Below are 20,857 nucleotides of genomic sequence, written 5' to 3'. Positions count from 1 at the left end.
CATCTCAAACCTACTTTATTCTTTCTGCACTTTCCCCGAGCCATCATGTCTTTGAATATCCTAGAGAGAAATCTTTTGTTTGTTTTTGTTTTTTTGGTTTTTCTCCGGTACCAGGAACCGAACTCATGACCTTGCGCTTGCCAGGCAGGCGCTTTTGCCGCTGAGCTAAATCCCCAGCCCCCTAGAGCTCTATAATCTTAAAGACTAGTTTTCTGAAAGTAATGAATGTTGAATGTGTGAGCTGAGGGAGCAGGGGTGGGTGGGGACAGTGGATGACTACATGTGTGTTATAAGTCACCAAATCCACAATCTTTGTGCATTTTTTGCTTTGATGTTACATTTTTTTTCCTTAACACTTTCTTTATATTTGTACAGTGTGGTAACTTGTGTTTTTTAGCACATAGAAATTACATTCCAAATATACTAACTTAACCACTTTTTAAATATTGAGGGAAATAGGTACATAATTTAGAAAAGATACTGAAACTTTTTTTTTGTTTTTTTATTTTTTGTTTGTTTTTCTTCTGGTACCAGGAATCGAACTCATGATCTTGCGCTTGCCAGGCAGGCACTTTGCCACTGAGCTAAATCCCCAGCCCCAAGATACTGAAACTTAATGATAAGATTAAACAAGTATCCTAAGGATAAACCAAATACTTGTGTTTCATAAATATGATACAAAGAAAGTGTGATGGACATTTTTATTTACCATGGTGGCAAAATTAGATACAGTTTACACTTACCCTTCTGAATAACATGGAAATAGTTGACACAAGTTGTCAACACAATTTTTATGGAGGAAGAATCATTATTTTGAATTGTCCCTATATACTGACAAAAGTTACGTTGGTTATACTGTTTGCCCAAGTAAGCTTGAAATTTCTTGAGGTAAAGGCTTCTAACTATTGTTTTGTGTATATTTTAGATTAACACCTAGAGGCTATTCCTTTAGCCTCTAGGTACCATATTGGGGATTGAACCAAGGGCCTTTGTGCTGAATTATATCCCAGCCCCTTTTTTATTTTTTTAGTTTGAGATAGGGTCTTGCTAAGTTGTCTAGGCTGGGGTTGAACTTGAGATCCTCTTACCTGAGACATTCAGAGTGCTGTTATAATTTCTGGAAGTCCCCTGATATTTTTAATATTTGTTGCAAAGATCGCCATGGGGTATGCTTAGGCCCCATCAGACATATAAACTCACATGACCGGAGCAGGCTAAATTTAGCATTAGGTTGATATAAAAGGATATTGGACAAGAAACATAGGAGGACTTTCCTTTTTCTTTGGAACCTTACAGCAGTCTAGATGCTATTTTTTATCTTCTACCACCAAATGATAACTTAGATGTGGAGATACAAGATCCACATAGTTGGAACAGGGATTGCTTTAGCTATAAATCCCTAGATGTGGCTTCCAAAGTCCATGGAAAAGACATATACCATTAGATGAGCTTTTTCCATCAGATACATAGTCTAATCAGAGTCTTACTATCCAGACATAACTTATCAACCCATATTCTTTTTTACCATGAGCCACATTATCTGGTGCTTGTTAATCCTTTTCTCATAGTTGATAAAGTTAATTTGGGATAAGGAGGAGAGTGTGACATACTGGCTACTGTCCGAGAACAAAATCTAACAGCACAGATGGGAGTACAGGAGATATCCGTTACAGATTTAAAGAGATAGAGTTGAATGGTATGACTTGGGCCTCTGAGATTAAGTATTCTACTTTCTAGGGCTATGAATGTGGAGAGATAGGTTGTCTACCTTTGATTAGAAAATTCCTTAGAATAAACGTGAGAGTCTGGTCAGAGAATACAGCTATTAATTTACTTCTGGTTTTTACCCAGGTATCTATCCTCTAGTACCTAGGACATTCATCAGCAAAGTCATAGGATTGTTGCAGAACTCAATAATATAAAAAAATTTAAATGACTTCCTATTTTGGAAGTTGGTTAAAAGGATAAGCATTTCTGGGAAACTGCATCTGTTTTTTGTTGTTAAGAGTGGGAAGTAAGGGAAGAAGCAGAGAGGTGCGGCAGTACTGATCCTTGAGCTAAAAGGTTTATAAAGTGCTATAGCTATCCCCTTTAAAAGAAATCTGAAACTCTCAGACAGGAGACTAAAGACAGCAGGAATATCCCTTCATAAGGTTTAGAGCTTGAGTGTGTTACCTCAGAAGACAAACTACAAATTCAGTACTTTCTGAATTACTCTTAAACCTTAATGTTACTTCATTGCCTTGAATTACAATTGAACACTGTCTAGTTTCACACACCTCCTGTTTCTGGGAGAATTGTGCTGGTATTGAGAACCCATATCATAGGGCTGGAATGGAACTCTAAAGAAATTAGGTGAAGCCTTGTAGTATTTAGGGAAGAGACAGAGACAATATTCTAAGTATCAAAATGAGTTATCTCTGAATATGTCCTAGGAATTCAAGGTTGGTTTAACTATATTAACAAAGTATAAAGGAGAAAAATCATATAATCATCTCAACAGCTGCAGAAAGGAACTTTTCACAAAATTCAACATGAATTTTCTTAGCAAAGTTTAATAGCAGGGAATTTCTTTATTTAATAAGGGCATTTGTGAAAAGCCCTAGCTAACATCACACTTAATGGTAGAATAGTGAAGATTTTCTTGCTAAGATTGGGAACAAAGCAAGCATATGTATTCTACTATTTTTGTTCAACATTATGCTAGAAGTCCTAGCAGAGTTATAGGATGTAAAATCAAGACAGAAGAAGGTACTATATTTTGATATATGAACAACAAACATTTGGAAGATGAAATTAACAAAATAATTCCATTTACAATAGAAGTAAAAACGTAGACTACTTAGAAATAACAAAAAATGTGAAAAACTTGTGAAAATTTTATTGTATTGCTGAAGTATTTCTTAATTAGTTAATAAATGGAGATTGAGATTTATTCTACATCATACAGTAGAAGATTCAGTATTGTCTTTTCTTCCTGAATCAATCTGTAAATTCCGTTTAATGCCAATCCCAGTCCTAGCAGGCTTTAGAAATTTTTGAAAAGCTGATTCAGTTGTACACTTTAAGGTTTGTACTTTTTTCATGTGTGTATAAATAAAATGCTAGAAGGTAACATATAAAAAGTACAGTAAATGTTAGATTAGAAAGAAAATAATTTCCATCTTCCTAATTTGTTGATTTACTGTTGTGGCATGGCTAATCTACAAAGATTGTCCTTTAATGAACCATCCCTCTGAATATTCATATTCTTTTGTAGTCTTCTCCCTTGTCTCTGAGCTATTCCTGTAAATCATTTTTTCGTGAGTAAAATACAGTAGAGTACTCTTTATGCCTTGCAAAGCTAAGCTGTAAGATATCTTGTAATTTCTGCTTGGGCCTTTGGTAATGGATGCTGTAGGGGAAGGGAGCTGCCATGTAAAAAATCTACCTAATTTGTTGAGAAGACCCCTAAACTAGCCATGTGGAGAGTCCACTTGGAGAGGGAAGGATGCCTGGTCAGCACCCCTTTGTTTTAGTTTTCCGAAGTGAAATAACAAACATATGGGTGAGGAAGCCATTTTGAATCTTTAGCCCTACAAGCTTTCAAATGACTTTTTTGCCTCAGCCAACATCAAACTACAGTGAACTACTCAGCTAAGTCCACTCCACTCACAAAAGTGTGAAAGAAAATATTTGTTATTTTAAGCCACCAAAGTTTGGAGTGGTGTCTTAAACTGTAGCAGTTCTAAAGATAAATGAATTAAATACATAGGTAGATAGGTAGACAGATAGATTGGTAGATGCTACATAAATACATAGACAGATACCTAAATAGAACATATTTCTGTAATTGAAGAGCATAATGTTAAATAAGTCAGGCACACAAAGTTATGTATCACATAGTTTCTGTTATATGAGAAACCCAATATAAATAAAGAGCAAAATACAAGATAGATAATAGCAAGTAGGGAGATAGATCTTATGCAAAAGGGAAAGAGGGACCAAAAGATGGAGAGAGGGAGGAGAGGGGAGGGCAATGGAATGAAAGAATAAAGTCTGTTACATCCTTGTACCACCTCCCTATAGGGAATGTAACCTCTGTGAAGTACAAAGCTGTCCTAATAAAAAAAATTAAAATTGGAAAAATAAAACATCATATAACTCTGCCTTGATAAACATGATGCCAAATGTTGATGCTCACTCCGTTCGTTCATTCTTTTTCAACATCTCTTAAGTACTAGCTAAATGATAAAAATTGGTATGTGTTAGAAAGATGATCATAGCATAGATGGTCAGTTGTTGAATTTCATTTTTAAATGTTAATAACATAAGTGGATGGTATAGGATCATTAGATGAAATACCTATTAGGCAGTTGAAAATTCAAGTCTAGTGTTCAGTATATATTTGACAGTTGCCTGTATTTGTGTGTTTAAATCAAGACAGTGGATTCATACTTCCAGCTAGAGCCGCTATGGGAGTGGAGAGAATGAGACCTAAAGATCTAGAGAATACTTAAGAGGCAGAGGAAAGAGTCGTTTATAAAAAAGAGGTCAAGACAGAATTGTCCAAGATAGGAGAATAGGGAGGTACTATTGTCCTGAAAGAGGCAGAAGGAATTTCAAGGAGAGAATCATTAAATTATGGCTGTTCACACAGAAGCTAAATATGATAAGAATGAAAATTTATCTAGAATATTTTCTCATTAGACTATGTGTTGGTGATCTGAGTGAGAGCAGATCAATAAGAGGATACATATAGGTGGGTATAAAAGCAGAGTTTTGAAGGATTAAGGGTAGGTGAAAAATTATCAACTATGCTTTTAACAAGTTTTTTTGTGTGAGGTTATGAAAGACTGACAAAATTAATAGAGGATAATGGTTGAGGGATTTTTTTTTAGTCATATTACTAAGCCATTGGGAAGGGAAAATTAGGGAGAGGTTGAAGTTGCAGGGAGAGAGGACGTTTAGTGTCTACTTGCGTACCTGAAGCAGCCCCTCTCTCTCCCTCATTACAGTTTGTTAAGGGATTGAAAATAGCATTATTCAACTTATTAGATGCATCCATAAATCATATTTATGGGCTTGGGCCTGTGGGGAAAGTGACATCTTTTTGACCTTAATCTCCGTGAAGAAGTTGAAGTGTTACTATTTCATACTGGCTTAAAATAAAATACTGTACACCTCTTTCAAATCTAATTATTCTTTAGAGAAGAATGAGAGTGCTACAAGATTTATAGGTATGTTCTAGCTGTGAACAGTTTATCTTTTTCCTTTAACTCATTTTACAGACTTTCTTAAAAGGAAAAAACCACCTACTCTTTATGCTACCTCCGAATCCTACCCACCTTTTTTGTTCAGTGTGATAATCTCTTGGTCAATTTCTGTCATCTTCTCTTTTTTTTTGCCTTCCTAACTGTAAAGAAAGTCTCAAATTACTTGACCCTTTGCTTCGATTGCCTGCCCCTTATTTAGCTTCCCTTCTTATTCTCACCACTGTGAATCAAATCCGGACTGGCATTCAGTTACAGCAAATTTTCTGCTCTGTTAGTTGATTGCTCAGTTTTAGCAGTAATAGGAAGAAATTTGCACAATTTCATAGCATTATTAGAATTTTCTAAATGTGTAAATTTTCAGTGAAACTAGTGTTTAGTAAAGTAAATGTATTGTGTGTGAGGGCAATGTATTCCTAGGAAAGTTTCCAATTAAAAAACTTAACAGTAATACATTTTTGTCATACATTTTTTAAGTTTTTAACATTTTCTGACTGTAAAAGCAAAACATATTTACTGAAGGAAAACTGGAAGAAACAGAAAAGTACTGCTTTGGAAGGAGAAATATATAATAAAATTATAAATGCGGCTATAAATCAACATAGCAACTGTAAAGAGAAGTTTTATAGGCTGTCCCCAACTGAATACCCCCTGTTGCAATACTAGAACTACTTTGTATACAATTGCCCAAGACATAAGCCCAGCACTTATCCTAAATTTCTTCTATATTCCCTATATCAAGTTAGCTGTTAAATCTTTCTTTTAATTTATTCTTTAGCAAATGGAGTGATGATGGCTTTGTCTTGCTTCCTATCTTTTTTTTTTTTTTAATACTAGCACCATGTTGCCACTAAAATGCTGTTTCTACAGTGTTCATTTGACTAGTGGATTCTCATACTTCTCCAATAAAGTTCACATTCTTTAGTTGGATGACAGTGTGTAAGCCTCGTATCATTGTATTCTCTCTGGCATCTTAAATACCAAATAACTTGCAGTTCCTCAAATGTCTCACATTCTCTTTGCCTCTCTTTTGTCTTCAGGAAATGCCCTCTATTTCTTCTTATTATTTTAATAATAAAATAATGGTAGTTGTTTGTCATATATTAGGTCCAATGTAGGTAAAAATCCAGGAACCCTCCCCGACCTTAGATTGAGTTATGTACTTCTTACAGTTTTGCCTTACCTTCAATGCTGTCTCAGTCATATTTATCACATACTCAGTACTGCTGTACTTGCCTGTGTACCCTACTAAAACACAAAAAGCCATGAGGGCACGTAGCAACTCAGGCATGTAAAAAGTGTTTGATAAATGTTTATTAAGTAGATATATGATTTTTTTTGGAAGTTGCTTTCTGTGGTTTGGATTAACATTTATTCACGTACCAAATATAGGGAATACTAGTATAAACAGAATTATCTTTTCATTCTGTTAATATGAATGAAAGTTGTAGAAGCAGAAGTTTTAGAAATGAAGTAAGGATTTATTAAACTAAGGATAACTCTTGAGGATAAGAAGGATAATTTGTCATTAGTGAAGAGAATAGAAAGAATTACTTTGGATTTTTAATGAGAAAATGGTTGTCAGTGGTTTTAGATAACACCAAATAAGTGATTGATTTCTATCCTGATTGAGATTACATTTAGGAACATAAAATAATTAAAATGTACATTATAAAGAAAACTGCATGTCTTTGACGATTATTTAAATTTTTTAATCTAGTAATTGCTCACCTGGGAATATATAAATAATATGTATGAAATGTGGATATTAATAATACTGCTTAAGTTATTTATGAGACTTGACTAATAGCCTGTACAAAGTGCTACTATTATTAATAGTTTGTTTTTTATATTTCATATTTCCAAAGTTTATTGGCAAATTTAAAAAATATACAATTACTGATGAACTTTTGAAAAATCAGGCATGAGACTCGTTGTCGCTTAACACTGATCTTCTATTCCATTATATTTTTTTAAAAAATTAAAAGCTACAGTGATAAATAGTGGGAAGTAAAGGATTTAATGTATGAATGAATTCTACCTACTGAGAAATTTGCTAAGTTAATTTGAGTCAGAGTAATGTTTACAACTACTGGCAGAATAAAACCAAAGAAGATACGTTTTAGTCAGCATAGAAGTCTGACAAGGCCTAGCTGATTTCACTGCTATACAAGTTGGGATGAAGAATATAGTTGGGTTTAATTAGGGATATACCTTATTTTTCATGGTTCATCTTGTCTATCTGAAGCAGTATTACTCATGCAAAATATATTTTCTCATTCAGAGAAGGGAAATTAATACATTTATCAACTTTTTATGTGTATTTTACTCAAAGATGTATAACATTTTTGATAGCCTCATATTAAAAGTCATTTATTAAGTCTTTTAATATTTGTGTCTCTGTAGAATGTCAATTGTCTGAGGACAATACCATGTCTGTGTTTTTTATCTTTGGGTCCCTAGCAGAGGGCTTGGCACAGACTCATAAATATTTGCTCAACAAATGAATGCATGAGGGTGACTATATTATAAACATATATTCTTTGCTTTGGTTCACATAAAATTTAGCATGTGTACTTAGATTTACAGTGTTAAAGAACAGTATTGTTAATGTCAAATTTACAACTATTTTATTTTTCTAACTATTTTCTTCCTTTCCACCCAAGTGATCTGGATAGTTTGGTTTATCCTCTTCTCTTGAATTATTCCTACTTTGTAACTTTGGATACATCAAGGATTAATTAGAATATCCTAGTAGGTCTTTATTATCTTGTTTCCAAGTTTCACTCATTGAATGATACTTTCACATATTCAGAGCTGTCCAAAATATATGTGACTAATTAAAAAAATTTTATAGGGCCTGGGGATTTAGCTCAGCAGCAAAGCGCCTGCCTGGCAAGCGCAAGGTTCAGTTCCTGGTACCGGAGAAAAACCAAAAAAAAAAAAAAAAATTTATACACAAATCAATTCTATTTTAATTTTTTTCCCTTAATCTTGTCGTTTTTGTTGTTTCTCTTATTGGCTAACATTTAAGTTTTCCTAAAATAAATGCTTAAGTAAGAATTGCCTTAAGAGATGCCATATAAAACAAGAGTAGAAAATAGTAGTTATTGCCTGCTTTTATTGTTTAAATGCTGATTTTTAAAATTTTAGAACATGAATGCTTATTATTCATATGCTTCACCTATATATAGTTGCAAAGCCTTTTGTTTAAATTTAGAATATATAAAACACAGTCAGTATCAGAGGATATTTTTATTCTAAGATATACCATGTTTAAAGCACAATTCATTTTTACAAGTGCAAAACATGGTTGCTGAAAGCCAGTGTGAACCTTCTGTGATAACTGTTTTTGTTTTGTGTTTATTAACATAGTTACATTACTAATGAAAGTTTCAACAATAAAATGCTATTTTAAAATATCAGCACAATATAACATTCAGTTAATTATATCTGTTATATAGTTCATGAAAATAACCTCTCTGAATGTATTCTCTTGATTAACCAAACATCCCCTCTTTGTCTTATTTTAATAACAGCATACTTCTACTGCTGTTTTATTGAATGACCTTACCTTACATTTGACTTGACTGGCTTCTGTTTACAGAAATTGTAAACCAGTTGAATGCTCTGAGCAGCTTAGATGAAGATCAAGATGACTGCATAAAGCAAGCAAATATGCCTTCAGCTAAATCAGCCAGTTCCTCTGAAGGTCTAAGAGCTTTCCTCCTTTCTTTCTCCTTCTTATTGCCTGTATTTACTATGACCTGCTATATCTTCACTGAAGTCTGTACTAACTGTCAGTTTTGTCTTTGTGCTTTTTCTTAAATGTTTTCTTTGTTAATTTGTAGTGTGCCAACAGACAGTATAACAGAATTTACCATCTTTAGCAAAATGTTACCATCAGGATCCTTATTAGGTGATTTAAAAATATGATCTGAAATAATACTTGGTCATATAACATGACAGTATTTCTTCAGAGAGCTCATATGTTATTTTTTTAAACAGTATCTATATATCTGGAGTATAGGGTTTTTTTTTTTCTGAAAACCTATATCAGATATTTTTAATGGAATCGAAATCAATTCAGATGAAAGTATAGTTCATTAGTTGATATAATTTTAAAATAAATATACCTATTTTATTTTGAAATGTTGGTATACTACAAAATATTTTAATGACATTCTGCCCTTGATAAAATGCTATATCTTATTATTTGCAGGTATTATTAATGTAAATTTTTAGAATTTGCAATGTTTTATGAATGCAGTAATTAGATGTCACCACAACTATAGTGGACCAACACATACATTTATTTTCAGAGCTTATCAGCAAACTTAACTTTTTGGATGAAGCAGAAAAGGACTTGACCACTGTGAACTCAAATCCATTCGATGATCCTGATGTACCAGAATTAAATCCATTTGGAGATCCTGACTCAGAAGGTAGCTTTTTTTCTATATTTTCACAGTCTGCATGTAGTCTGGTTCTCTAAAACTATAAGGACAGGAAAATATTTTCTCAAAAGACATCTTTTGTTTATAATAATAATACTGTGCTCACTGCCACTTGCAGTCGAGCAGTTCTAAGAAGCTTCCACTGAATTGTTAAAGAAAAAGAAAGCCTTTCATAGAGATTTGTTTACATGAAGTTTTGTTTTTCCTTCTGTTGCTTAGGTCAGATAGATAGAAAATGCCTATAACAGCATTTTACATAACTGACATACAGTAAACATCTGTACCAATATTTTACATAGCTGGCATAAAGTCAGGTTTCATTTGTTAGCCATACCAACTGAGATCAGGTGTGGAACATACCAGTGGTGAGATGGTAAACGTAGCTTTTCTTTCCACATGGCTCTTTTACCTTGCCTTTAGAGAATCTGAATATCCACCTACCCTGTCTTTCTAGCTGAAAAATCACAGTTTGTAGTGAGAGCAATATATGTATGTGATAATATAAAGCACAGAAGGTTGGGAACCACTGCCATCACATACATAGGTACATGTATGTTTAATGTGATTATAAAGACTAAAAACAGGGGTCTCCCTACCCTAAGTCATTTTTCCTATCAAATGGCTTTGTCTTGATAAAGACTGTTGATGAAATGAGACCTCTGTTTAATTAAACCCTCTGCTTGAAGTAAATGCAAGAATGATTAACCACTGTTTACATCTTTTTGACTACTCTTATGAAACCTTTACGAGCTTTTAAAAGAATTTTGCCCTTATCTGTCATGGTGAAAATGAGGTTTCATTGTTAGGATTCAATCCTGTCTTCCTTTACTTTTTCCCTTCTTACCAGGCTCTCCAAATTAGTGAGTTGAAACTAAGGAGATTTTATTTTGTCTGTGGGCTAGATATTATGAACGTATTTTAAACTCAGTAAACGTTATAATAAATCTTGGAGGCGCCATTTGAACTCTTGATTCCCAAATACCTTCTTTTGGCCACACAGCTTCTCTGTACTGTGATTATCTGAGTTTACTAAGTTAAAAAACATTTACTGAAGTATTTTGAGAGATCACTATTTAAACTTTACATTCAAAATCAAATGAGTAACTTTTCTAAATATATATGGATCTGTTTTCTGATATAGAAGAAAGTAGCAGATAACACATAAGATTGTATTTGTGCTTAGAAGAGGTAAGCCACTAGCTGGGGATGGTGGTACACACTTCGAATCCCAGTAATTGGGAGGCTGAGGCAGGAGGGTTATGGTGAGGCCAGCCTGGGATACATAGTGAGTTCAAGACCAGTCTGAATTATATAGTGAGACCCTGTCTCAAGAAACCAAACCAAAACAAACAAAACAAAAAGAAGAGGTAAGCCAACCTAATTTAGAATCTTTAATTATGCCTACAGAGAGGAGACAGTACATGGTACCATATACTGTCTCCTCTCTACAGGCATAATTATAATGGGTTTAAATGTGCTCTCCTAGCACCAGAGGTTTCTCTGTGATTTTACCAAAGACTGTTGTAACCATCCAAGCTAAGATGTGTCCATGTTCCCATTAGTAGATGGGAAATGTGATCAGCCCTCTGTCTCTGCTGGTTGTAGTCCACAGGTCAGTCTTGGGCTTAATATAAGGGCATACTCTTTAAATATGCACCTTTTAGAGTCTTCAGAATAAATATTTTTATTTTTTATTGATTAAAAACTTGCATCCTCAAGAAAAATATGTTGCAGTTCTCTAGGGGTTTTGTTTTGTCTTTCTTTGCCTTTCTTTTGCTTTTTACAGCTTAGTTTTCTTTTGTTTTTTTTTTTTTTGGTTTTTCTCCGGTACCGGGAATCGAACTCACGACCTTGCGCTTGCCAGGCAGACGCTTTTGCCGCTGAGCTAAACCCCCAGCCCCACAGCTTAGTTTTCATACATTCATTTTTTACCTTTACAGCTTCAGTTTTTCATATATTCATGTGCTTCACCAACCCACTGAGAAAGTCATGAAATGTATTTATTAGCTTTAATATGAAATAGCCTTATTTTAAACCCTGTTTTGTTGTATGTTGTATAATTTTCAAATCTTGCTTGTATACTTTCTTGCTTTCAGTTTTTTAGGTGGTGAATTTGCTTAGAATAGTTTCTTTCTCTTCCAAAAGTAGAAATAAAAATTTTATTTCTATTAACCAGTTTTGTCAGTTTCTTAAGCATTTGAGCACTGATATTTGTTAATAAAATATTGAATAGGACCCAGGTGTGGTGGCACATACTGGTAATCTCAGCTACTTGGGAGGCTGAGGTAGGAGGATCCCAAATTCAAGGCTAGCCTGTGCAATTTAATGAGAACCTATCTCAAATTGAAACTTTAAAAAAGGACTGAATATGTAGCTCAGTGCTAGAACATTTGCCTGGCATGCCTGAAACCTTGGGTGCAGTCCTCACCAGTAAAAAAAAAAATTCTAAAGATGAATGGTTGGGGCTGCATTCATAGCTGAATAGTAGAGCACATTGGTGTGCATTAAGACCTGCATTTGATCTCCAGCACCTGAAGTGGGGGAGGGTGGAATTTAAGATGTTGCAACAAATAGAAACCTGCTCTTTAAAGGCTTTGACAATGATTTTTGAATACCTAGATGATATGTGCTGATGTAAGTACCATGGATTATTTCAAAATTTAATCCTTTTGATGTTCTTCTTTTAAAAATTTATTATTTTTCTTTTAAACATATATATATGTATATAGAAAATTTATGTATTTATTTGTTTGTTTGTTTAGACTGACCTTGAACTCACCATGTAGCCCAGGCTGGCCTTAAATTCACAGTGATCCTCCTGCATCAGCCTCTCAGTGCTGGCATTATAGCTGTGCAGCCCCATGCCCAGCTTCTCTAAAGTTTTTTCTTTATTAGCTTATGTTTGCAGTAGATAATGTTTATAGTCCTTGTATAAAGTTGGTACATGTCCATGACAAATTAAGAGACTCCTACAATATTTGAACTTGTGTGTCTGGTTTATTTCACTTAATATTATGATCTCAAGGTTGATACATTTTCCTACAGATGATTTTCTTTATGGCAGAGTACTACTCCATTGTATGTAAATAATACATTTTTTTATACATTCATCTATTGATGGACATATAAGTTGCTTTGCAGATTTAGCTTTTATGAATTGTGCTGCTATAAATATGGGTATTCGTGTGTCTCTGTAATAGGATGTCTTTAACTCTTTAGCAAGTTAACCCAGAAAGGAAATAGCTGGGTCAAAGGGAATTTCTACTTTTAGTTTTCTGAAGAATCTCTATAGTGATTTCCATAATGATTATACTAGTTTACCTTCCCACAAACAATGTAGAAGATCTTTTTTCCCCTGCAGTCTCACCAGTATTTGTTATAATTTTATTTGTTAATGATAGCCATTTTTTCTGAGGCAAAATGGAGTTTCATTGTTGTTTTAACTTGCATTTTTCTAATGGCCAGTGATGTTGAGCATTTCTTCACACATTTATTAGCCACTTGTACTTCTTCTTTTAAGTGTTTATTCATTTTACTTGTCTGATTTATGATTCTTTTATTTGGGAGGAGGTCTAATTTTGTTTTAGTTCCTTAAGCATTCTTGATATTAGTCCACTGTTTGGGGAATAGCTGCTTCAAATTCTTTCCCATTCTACTGGTTATCTTTTCACTTTTTTGCTTATTTCTTTTACTGTGCAGAAACTTTTAAATTTGATATGATCCCATTTGTTGGTTCTTAGTATTATTTCCTGTGCAACAAGGGTTCTGTTCAGAAACTCCTTCCCTATGCCTAAGACTTCAAGAGTTTTACCTATCTTACCTTCCAGCAGATTGTTTTTGTTTTAATATTTAGTTCTTTGATCAATTTTGATTTGGATTAGTATCAATCTTCTGCATGCAAATAGCCAATTTTGCCAACACTATTTATTAAAGAAAGAAATATACAGGAAGTAAAAGAAAAATAGAGTTAAAAGCAGAAAAGAGCAAAGGAGACAAAAAGAGGGGAGACAAAGCAGGAAAAAAGCTAAATCTCAAAAAACCCATTAAAGAAAAGATTAAACATAAAAATAGAAAAAAAAATTTAAAAAAAGATTGAGTCAAAGAAAAAAGATCTGTTTTTCAATGAGTGGTGGAATGGTTTGTGTCTAGATGTCCCTGCAAAGCTTTATGCAGTCATAGGGTTTTTTGGGAGGTGGCTGAATCTAGAGTGTATGATTGATTTGTAGTGCAGTCCCAGGATTAAGGGTGCTGGCATTAGGGGTAGGTGATTGCTGGGTCAGTCCACTGATTAGATTGGCACTGCCCTAATCTCAGTAAACTGGACACAATGTAAGGGCAGAAAGAGGCTTCTCTCTCTCCTTCCCTTGGGTGTTTTTGCTGTCTTCTGCTGCCATGAACTGTTGTTCTCTGCCATGTGCCACCCTGCCTTGGAGCCAGCTGATGATGGACTGAAGCCTCTACAAACTGTGAACTAAATAAACCTTTCCTCCCTTAACTTTGGGTGTCAGGTATTTTGTCTCAACAGTGAAAAAAGTAACTAAGACTTTTGATGTGACCAGTCATGATTTTCTCTGCCTAATTTTAGGGCCTGTGGGTTTTAGATGTGCTCTCCCAGCACCAGAGGTTTCTCTGTCATTTTACCAAAGACTGTCCTAACCATCCAAGCTAAGATGTGTCCATGTTCCCATTAGTAGATGGGAAATGTGATCATCCCTCTGTCTCTGCTGGTTGTAGTCCACAGGTCGGTATTGGGCTTAATGTTGACAATCACGAGTCTGGTTGTTTCCTTCTTTCCCCAATTGCTGTCCTCATCCAGGATCGGGGTCAATAGGTTAGTCCCTGTGCCAAGGGAAGCAAAATGTAGAGCCAGTTTGGAGTTGGTGGATGGTCTCACCCTTGGAGCAGAAGGGTTGTGCTAGTGTCTGGCACAGGCCTACTTACTCACGTTGGAGGAGGGTTGCCGTATATCTGGCACAGGTTTGCTTGTTTGCATGAGGGCAAAATGAATTTATTATGTTTCAGTTTGGAATAGCAACTAGTACAGTGTGTTTCCAACAAGTTTAACATTTCCAAAACTCATGTACCATAATGCTGATAGTATTGGAGATTATAAAGGCTGTCATGGAACATTAACAACCCAAAGATGACATTTTTGAGAGTACCATTTGTAAAGAAGTAGACAAATTTAGATAGCACATGTTCTACACTTCAAGACTCCTTTGCACCTATAAAATATATTGGTGCAGTATGCTTTCTCAGCCCCATAGCTTATTAACTCACCATTGTGTGTTTATTTGCTTTTTGTTTGTGTGTGTGTGTGTGTTTGTTTTAAGACAGAGTTATGTCTTGCAATATAGCACAGGCTGGCCTGGAACTCACAATCCTTTTGCCTCAGCCTCCTGAGTACTGGGATTACAAGTGTTTGACATAAGAAAGATTGTGTGTGTGTGTGTGTGTGCATGTGTGTGTGTGTGTGTGTGTTTTAAGAAAACATTATATAAAAAATGTACTATTAGCTTAACTTGTCTCTTGCTATTATTTTATAGAACCAATCACTGAAACAGCTTTGCTTAAAAAAACAGAAGAATCTTTTTATAATAACAGCTGTAATCCCTTTAAAGATGTGCATACTCCACAGTATTTGAATCCATTTGATGAGCCAGAAACTTTTACAACTCCGAAGGAATCTCCTCCCCAGTCTACAAAAAGAAAAAATGTAAGACCTGTGGACATGAGCAAGTATCTCTATGCTGATAGTTCTAAAACTGAAGAAGAGTTGGATGAGTAAGTACATTTCATTTTACTATCATCACAGGCCAATCTCTCCGTTGACTGAGGAGATCCTTCTATAATACAACTTTTAGATATGTGAAAATATTAATACGTATCTTCAGATTGAACTCATTCTCCATTTGAAATTTAGTCTTCTTATTCTCTAACCCTCTTCCATGTGGGTAGTTGATATATATCCTTAACTAACAAACAAGGGAAAAATATTTCTGAAATCTGCATGGAATTCCAATTGTGTCTTCTCACAGAGACCATGTTGTAAATGGTATTTAGGTGCTTTTAATTAGACACAATAGGTGTTACATTTCAGTTATGTTTACAGTTCTATTGTGGAAACCAAATAATCACTTATGATATGATTTGGTGAGAAGACCTGTTTGAATGTCAAACAGAATCATAGCATTTATAAATTAGAGATGATCACAGGCTCAGAATGAATAGATAATATGATTAGGGCTGCCATTTTGCCCAAAGCTAGGATGGGGATATAAAGGAGATATGTTCACATTGTAATTTGGAGTTATAGAGTGCACGGTTTGTATGGCCATGGACCAAGGCCCTGAATGTGTTTAAAAAACAATATAACTTTCATGTCTAGCCATGATAAAATAACATACACTAGATTTATCATCTATCTCACCTAAAAAATGGAAGAAAATATTTGAAACAGTGGTTTTCAGATGTTGGACACAAGCTGCATAGGACAGTGATCCCATAGAGAACAGAAATAAAGAAGAGTAGTTCCCAGCTCCAAGAGAAAGAGGCCAATTCACCTTCCTCTCTTTTTATTGTACCCAGGTTTCTAGCCAACTGGATGTTGCCTGATCACTTTAGGCGGGGATCTTTCCCACTTAGTCCACTCAGATACCACCAGTCTTCTCTGGAAACAGCCTCACAGACATTATACTTTGCCAGTTTTCTAGGTACTCTTAAATCCATTTAAATTGACACTTAAAATTGCCCAGCACAAATTCTATCACAATCAAAATTGTAGAATTCTTTTTTATAATAGTTGATAAACTGTTTTCAATACATATATGGAAATTTAGGGACTTAGAATCCACCCTTTCAGATTTAACTAGAAGTACAACATATGCATAAAAGTAAGAACTACAACATTGAACTATGAACAGTGGCACATGTCTATAATCCACATCACTTGGAAGACTAAGGCAGGAAGATCTCAATTTTGAAGTCAGAGTAAAATAACAAAACTCAAAAAACAAAACGAAATCAGACAAACAAATGAGCAGACCCCATTTTATCAGAGACCAAGGAGGCCCTCCCAAAGAAGAGATGGGATCATGAACTAAATCCACAGAGTAGGTTCTTGTGTTAGTCACTTTCTGTCACGGGGAAACAATACCCAGTATCCATAATTTAAAGAAGGAGAGGTTTATTTTGGTTCATGTTTTCAGTATACTGGCTCCAAGGCAGGACAGAATGGCATAAGGGCATAAAGGAAGGAAAGCTGCTCACATGATAACAGCCAGAAAGCAGAGAGAGAGAAGGCAGGAGCCCGGGAGGTAGATACACCTTCCATTTCATGCCCTCTTGACCTGCCTCTTCTGAACAGACTCCACCTCTTGACAATAAGTCAGCCAAATAAACCCCCTAAAATAGTCACCTTCCAAAGGCCCTGTCTCTGAAACTTTGGGAGAACACCACAGATCTAAACTATAACTTTCCACTCCTGGCCAACAAAAGATTTATACATATTTCTTTATGCAAAAAATGTTTAGTCCATCCTAAGAGTTACCAAAGTCAGTAACTTCAGCACTGCTGAAAGGTCTGAGTCCAAAGTCTCCCCTGAGAGTCAAGGTAGGCTCTTTGCTATGAGCCCCAGTAAAATACTTCCTACATACCTTTGAAACGTTGCATTCCAAAGGAAGAAATAGGGGAATAAAAACCAGTGTGATCAAAGCAAGATTGAGACCCAGCAAGGCAAACATTAACTCTTGAAGCTCCATATCCAGCACTCATATGCTTTTTATTGCCCTTTTGGAGCAAAGATGTGAGCTCCAAACAACTTGGATGGCCCCACCCATATGGCGTTGCCTATTACAGCTCTTGTGACTTCTCTCATGGGCAGGCTCAGCTCACTACCTGTGACATTCCTCAAATTTTCTGTGTTCCTGACTTTCTAACTTCTTAAAGTCTCTACTACATTTTCATAGCTTCACGCACTGCCCTCCCAGGGGCACGCTGCCTAGCCTCCCAGGCCTTCTTCTGAAATCTGAAGCATCCCTGACCCCTTGCTTTTTCCGTGGCAGTAAACCCAGCACCATGTGAATAATACCAAGATCTACTGCCGACTTGAGTATTAGCCAGCCTTCTTTGAATCATGACTGCAGGCGGCTCCAAATGCCTGGATGGCTGAACTCTGGGAAACTCTTTTCTAATTCACCCTTAGTGAACTGGGGTCCCTGGGACTCTCTTTTCAAATGAAAGCTTTATAGCTTTAACTCCTGTCACAGTAAAAGAATTTCAGCATATTTCAGTGAATGACCTAGCCACATTTAGGCAGAACTAGAAAGTAAGAGAAAATAAGACTTTAACTTGAAGAGCTGAAGAGGGCACAGCTCTGATAAAAAGGATCACATTGGTCCCTTAATAAGAGAATGATAGCAGCTTTATGGGTAAGATGAGGTGGACTAGGGTCTGGTAGATTATTTTCTCAGTTCTGATTTTGCAAGATGGCTCCAAGAGAAGTCCTCACTGCTTGAGGAGGCAATTCCATCTCCATGAGATCATTATTTCTGCTTGGGATAGTCTCAGTCTTGGAGGCCCTGCCAGAATCCACAGTGACCTGTAAGTTTAGTGTAATTATTGGAGACTTCTGAGCACTCATTGGTAGTTGAATGTCCGTATAAATCTTTTATCTTGGTGTCCTCAGCCTTGAAGGGTGATGAGATAAGTAATGTAGATTTAGGGTTAATTAACTTTGTATTGCCCATGTTTAGATAGAAACTCCCGAAATGAACACCGTGCCTATCTATAGTGCCAAGGAGAGATCTGAGCTGAAATTTTCAGATAGTAAAGGAGACTGATACAAAATGAATGTCAAATTTGCTTTGCTTTTAGTTATTTACTGGGCATCTGTGTGCCAAAGTGAAGAGTCACTGTTTCTAGCAAAAACCTTTCTTAAATACCTGATTGCCTCAGAAGAAAACACAAATCATACTTTTAATGAGTAACGGGTTAAAGGCCCAGAAGTGTTTGTCCTCCATGCCTATCTGACTATATGAAAACATTGAGATGTCTAGAAGAACGCTAGGAGGAAACCTTAGTGACCTTGAAGCAAGCAAAGATTTAAATAAAGTGCAAACACACAAAAGAACCAGAGTTAATTTGGACTTCATAAAAGTTAAATCTTTTTTTCTTTATAAAACTCTTTTAAAAATGAAAAGGCAAACCTCAGTTTAGTAGAAATGGTTTGCAGTACCCAAAGTAGGAAAAAGACCTCTGTTCAAAATATGGAAAGAAGCATCAAAGCTATGCTTAATTTGTCATTAAGGAAATGAAAATTAAAATCACAATAAAATAGCACCACATACCCAGAGGAATGGCTGAAATTTAAAAGACTGATTATACCACATATTGTCATAGATATGGAGCCACTGAAAGTCTTACAGAATTTTAAATGGTGCAACTACTTTAGAAACCAATTTTTTACTTTCTAAAAGTGTAAAACATGCGCCCATTTTCAACCCAAGGCATATGTCTACAAAAAGAATATTTATATGAATATTTTAACAGATTTATTATAATGACAAAAAAGAAAACTCCAAATTTAATCGACAAATGGGTTAACAAATTACAGTATATCTATACAGTGGAGCCTACTATCCTACTCAGTAATAAAGAGAACAAATTATTAATATATGTTACCAAATGTATGAACTTTAAAAACGTTATGCTGAGTGAAAAACCAGACCAGAGAAGAGTGCATAGTAATATTTATTTAAAATTCTAGAAAATGCAAACAACCTGTAGTCAGAGAAAGCAGGTAACTTTGTTTGGCAATAGAAGAAGGAAGAGACTAAAATGGGGCCTTTGGGGGAAGAAATTTTGGGGAGTGGAAATGTTTGTTGTCTTGATTATGATGATAGTTTCTCACTTGTGTGTATATATTTAAAAGTGTACCAAACTGTATTTAAATATGGGCTCCTTAGTGTATATTAGTTATATCTAAATAATGCTGTTTTTAAAATAACAGCTTGCCAGGCATGGTGGCACACACCTGTAATCCCAGCACTCAGGAGGCAGAAGCAAGGAAATCGTTGTGAGTTCGAGGCGAGCCTGGGCTACATAGTGAGCTCAAGGTCAGCCTGAACTGCCAGTCTTAAAAAACAAAACAAAATGAACAAAAAGAACATTTAGCTCAGTGGCAAAAGCGCCTGCCTGGCAAGCGCAAGGTCGTGAGTTCGGTTCCCGGTACCGGAGAAAAACCAAAAAAAAAAAAAAAAAAGAACAGCATTCTTTAACTTTATTAACAAAAATATTATCTTATATTAGTTCTTCCCAGCCTAGAATTCTTTGATGTAAATAATTAGTGGGGAACAGGGAAGACTTATAAAATATTAACAATAAATAATATAACTATATTATAAATATTAATAGTATGTTAACTTGCAGTGAGGCTATATGGTCTTTACTTGGAAATACTTTAGTGTGTTAACATTTAATCTCAGGAGAAAATATTATCCTTTTAAAAATGCAGTTTAAGTGGCTATGCTGATACATGCCCATAACCTGAATACTTTGAAAGACTGAGGCAGCGGGATCAAAAGTTTGAGCCCACCCTGGGCAACTTAGTGACTTAGACCTGTTTCAAAAGTTTTAAAAATGAAAAGGGCTAAAGATGTAACTCAGTGCAAAGGTCCTGGGTTCAAGCCCCAGTACCTGTTCCTCCAATGCAGTTTAACAGGAAGGTCTTTCAAAATATGGGATATGTGGGTTAAAAGGGTAATGATGAAAAGGCCCTTTTTATGAATGAAAGTAGGGAGTAATTATGAGAAGGAAGACATGTACTCTCTATTATGGATTGGTCAGCTCCTAGTTTGATAATTATTTTACTTCTAGGTGCTGCATTTTATTAAGAATTGATTCAGAGTATTAACAGAGCAGATCAATAGAGTGATGAAAGTGTCCCAAGAGTGCATGAAATGAGCACTGATTGAGAGAGGGACTGTTTGACTTAGGAAAAAAGATGATTTAAGGAAACTAAAAGGACGAACAGCAAAGATTTTGAGACTTTTGTTTGAAAGAGTGAGGGAATTGATTTGTTCTTTGTTGCTTTGGAGCTGTTTCTCAACCTTTTCCCATTTTACAACATATTTATAATGACTCTCACTT

At 35.2% G+C, this 20,857-nt stretch overlaps 1 protein-coding gene across 6 annotated transcripts in view; it reads left to right on the top strand.

The window, feature by feature from the left end:
* Window positions 1-20,857, top strand: part of Ehbp1 (EH domain binding protein 1) — a 348,572-nt gene that overhangs the window by 156,141 nt on the left and 171,574 nt on the right. For all 6 annotated transcript variants that reach the window (XM_005385727.1, XM_005385724.1, XM_013514692.1 and 3 more), the window contains 3 exons: window positions 8,860-8,964; window positions 9,575-9,697; window positions 15,256-15,493. In XM_005385727.1, coding sequence (XP_005385784.1) covers window positions 8,860-8,964; window positions 9,575-9,697; window positions 15,256-15,493 — 466 coding nt within the window. The remainder of the gene's footprint in view (window positions 1-8,859; window positions 8,965-9,574; window positions 9,698-15,255; window positions 15,494-20,857) is intronic.

This window comes from Chinchilla lanigera, unplaced genomic scaffold (assembly GCF_000276665.1).
Source record: "Chinchilla lanigera isolate Chin_1 unplaced genomic scaffold, ChiLan1.0 scaffold00023, whole genome shotgun sequence".
NCBI lineage: Eukaryota > Metazoa > Chordata > Mammalia > Rodentia > Chinchillidae > Chinchilla > Chinchilla lanigera.
This window is presented reverse-complemented; position numbering and strand designations above follow the sequence as displayed.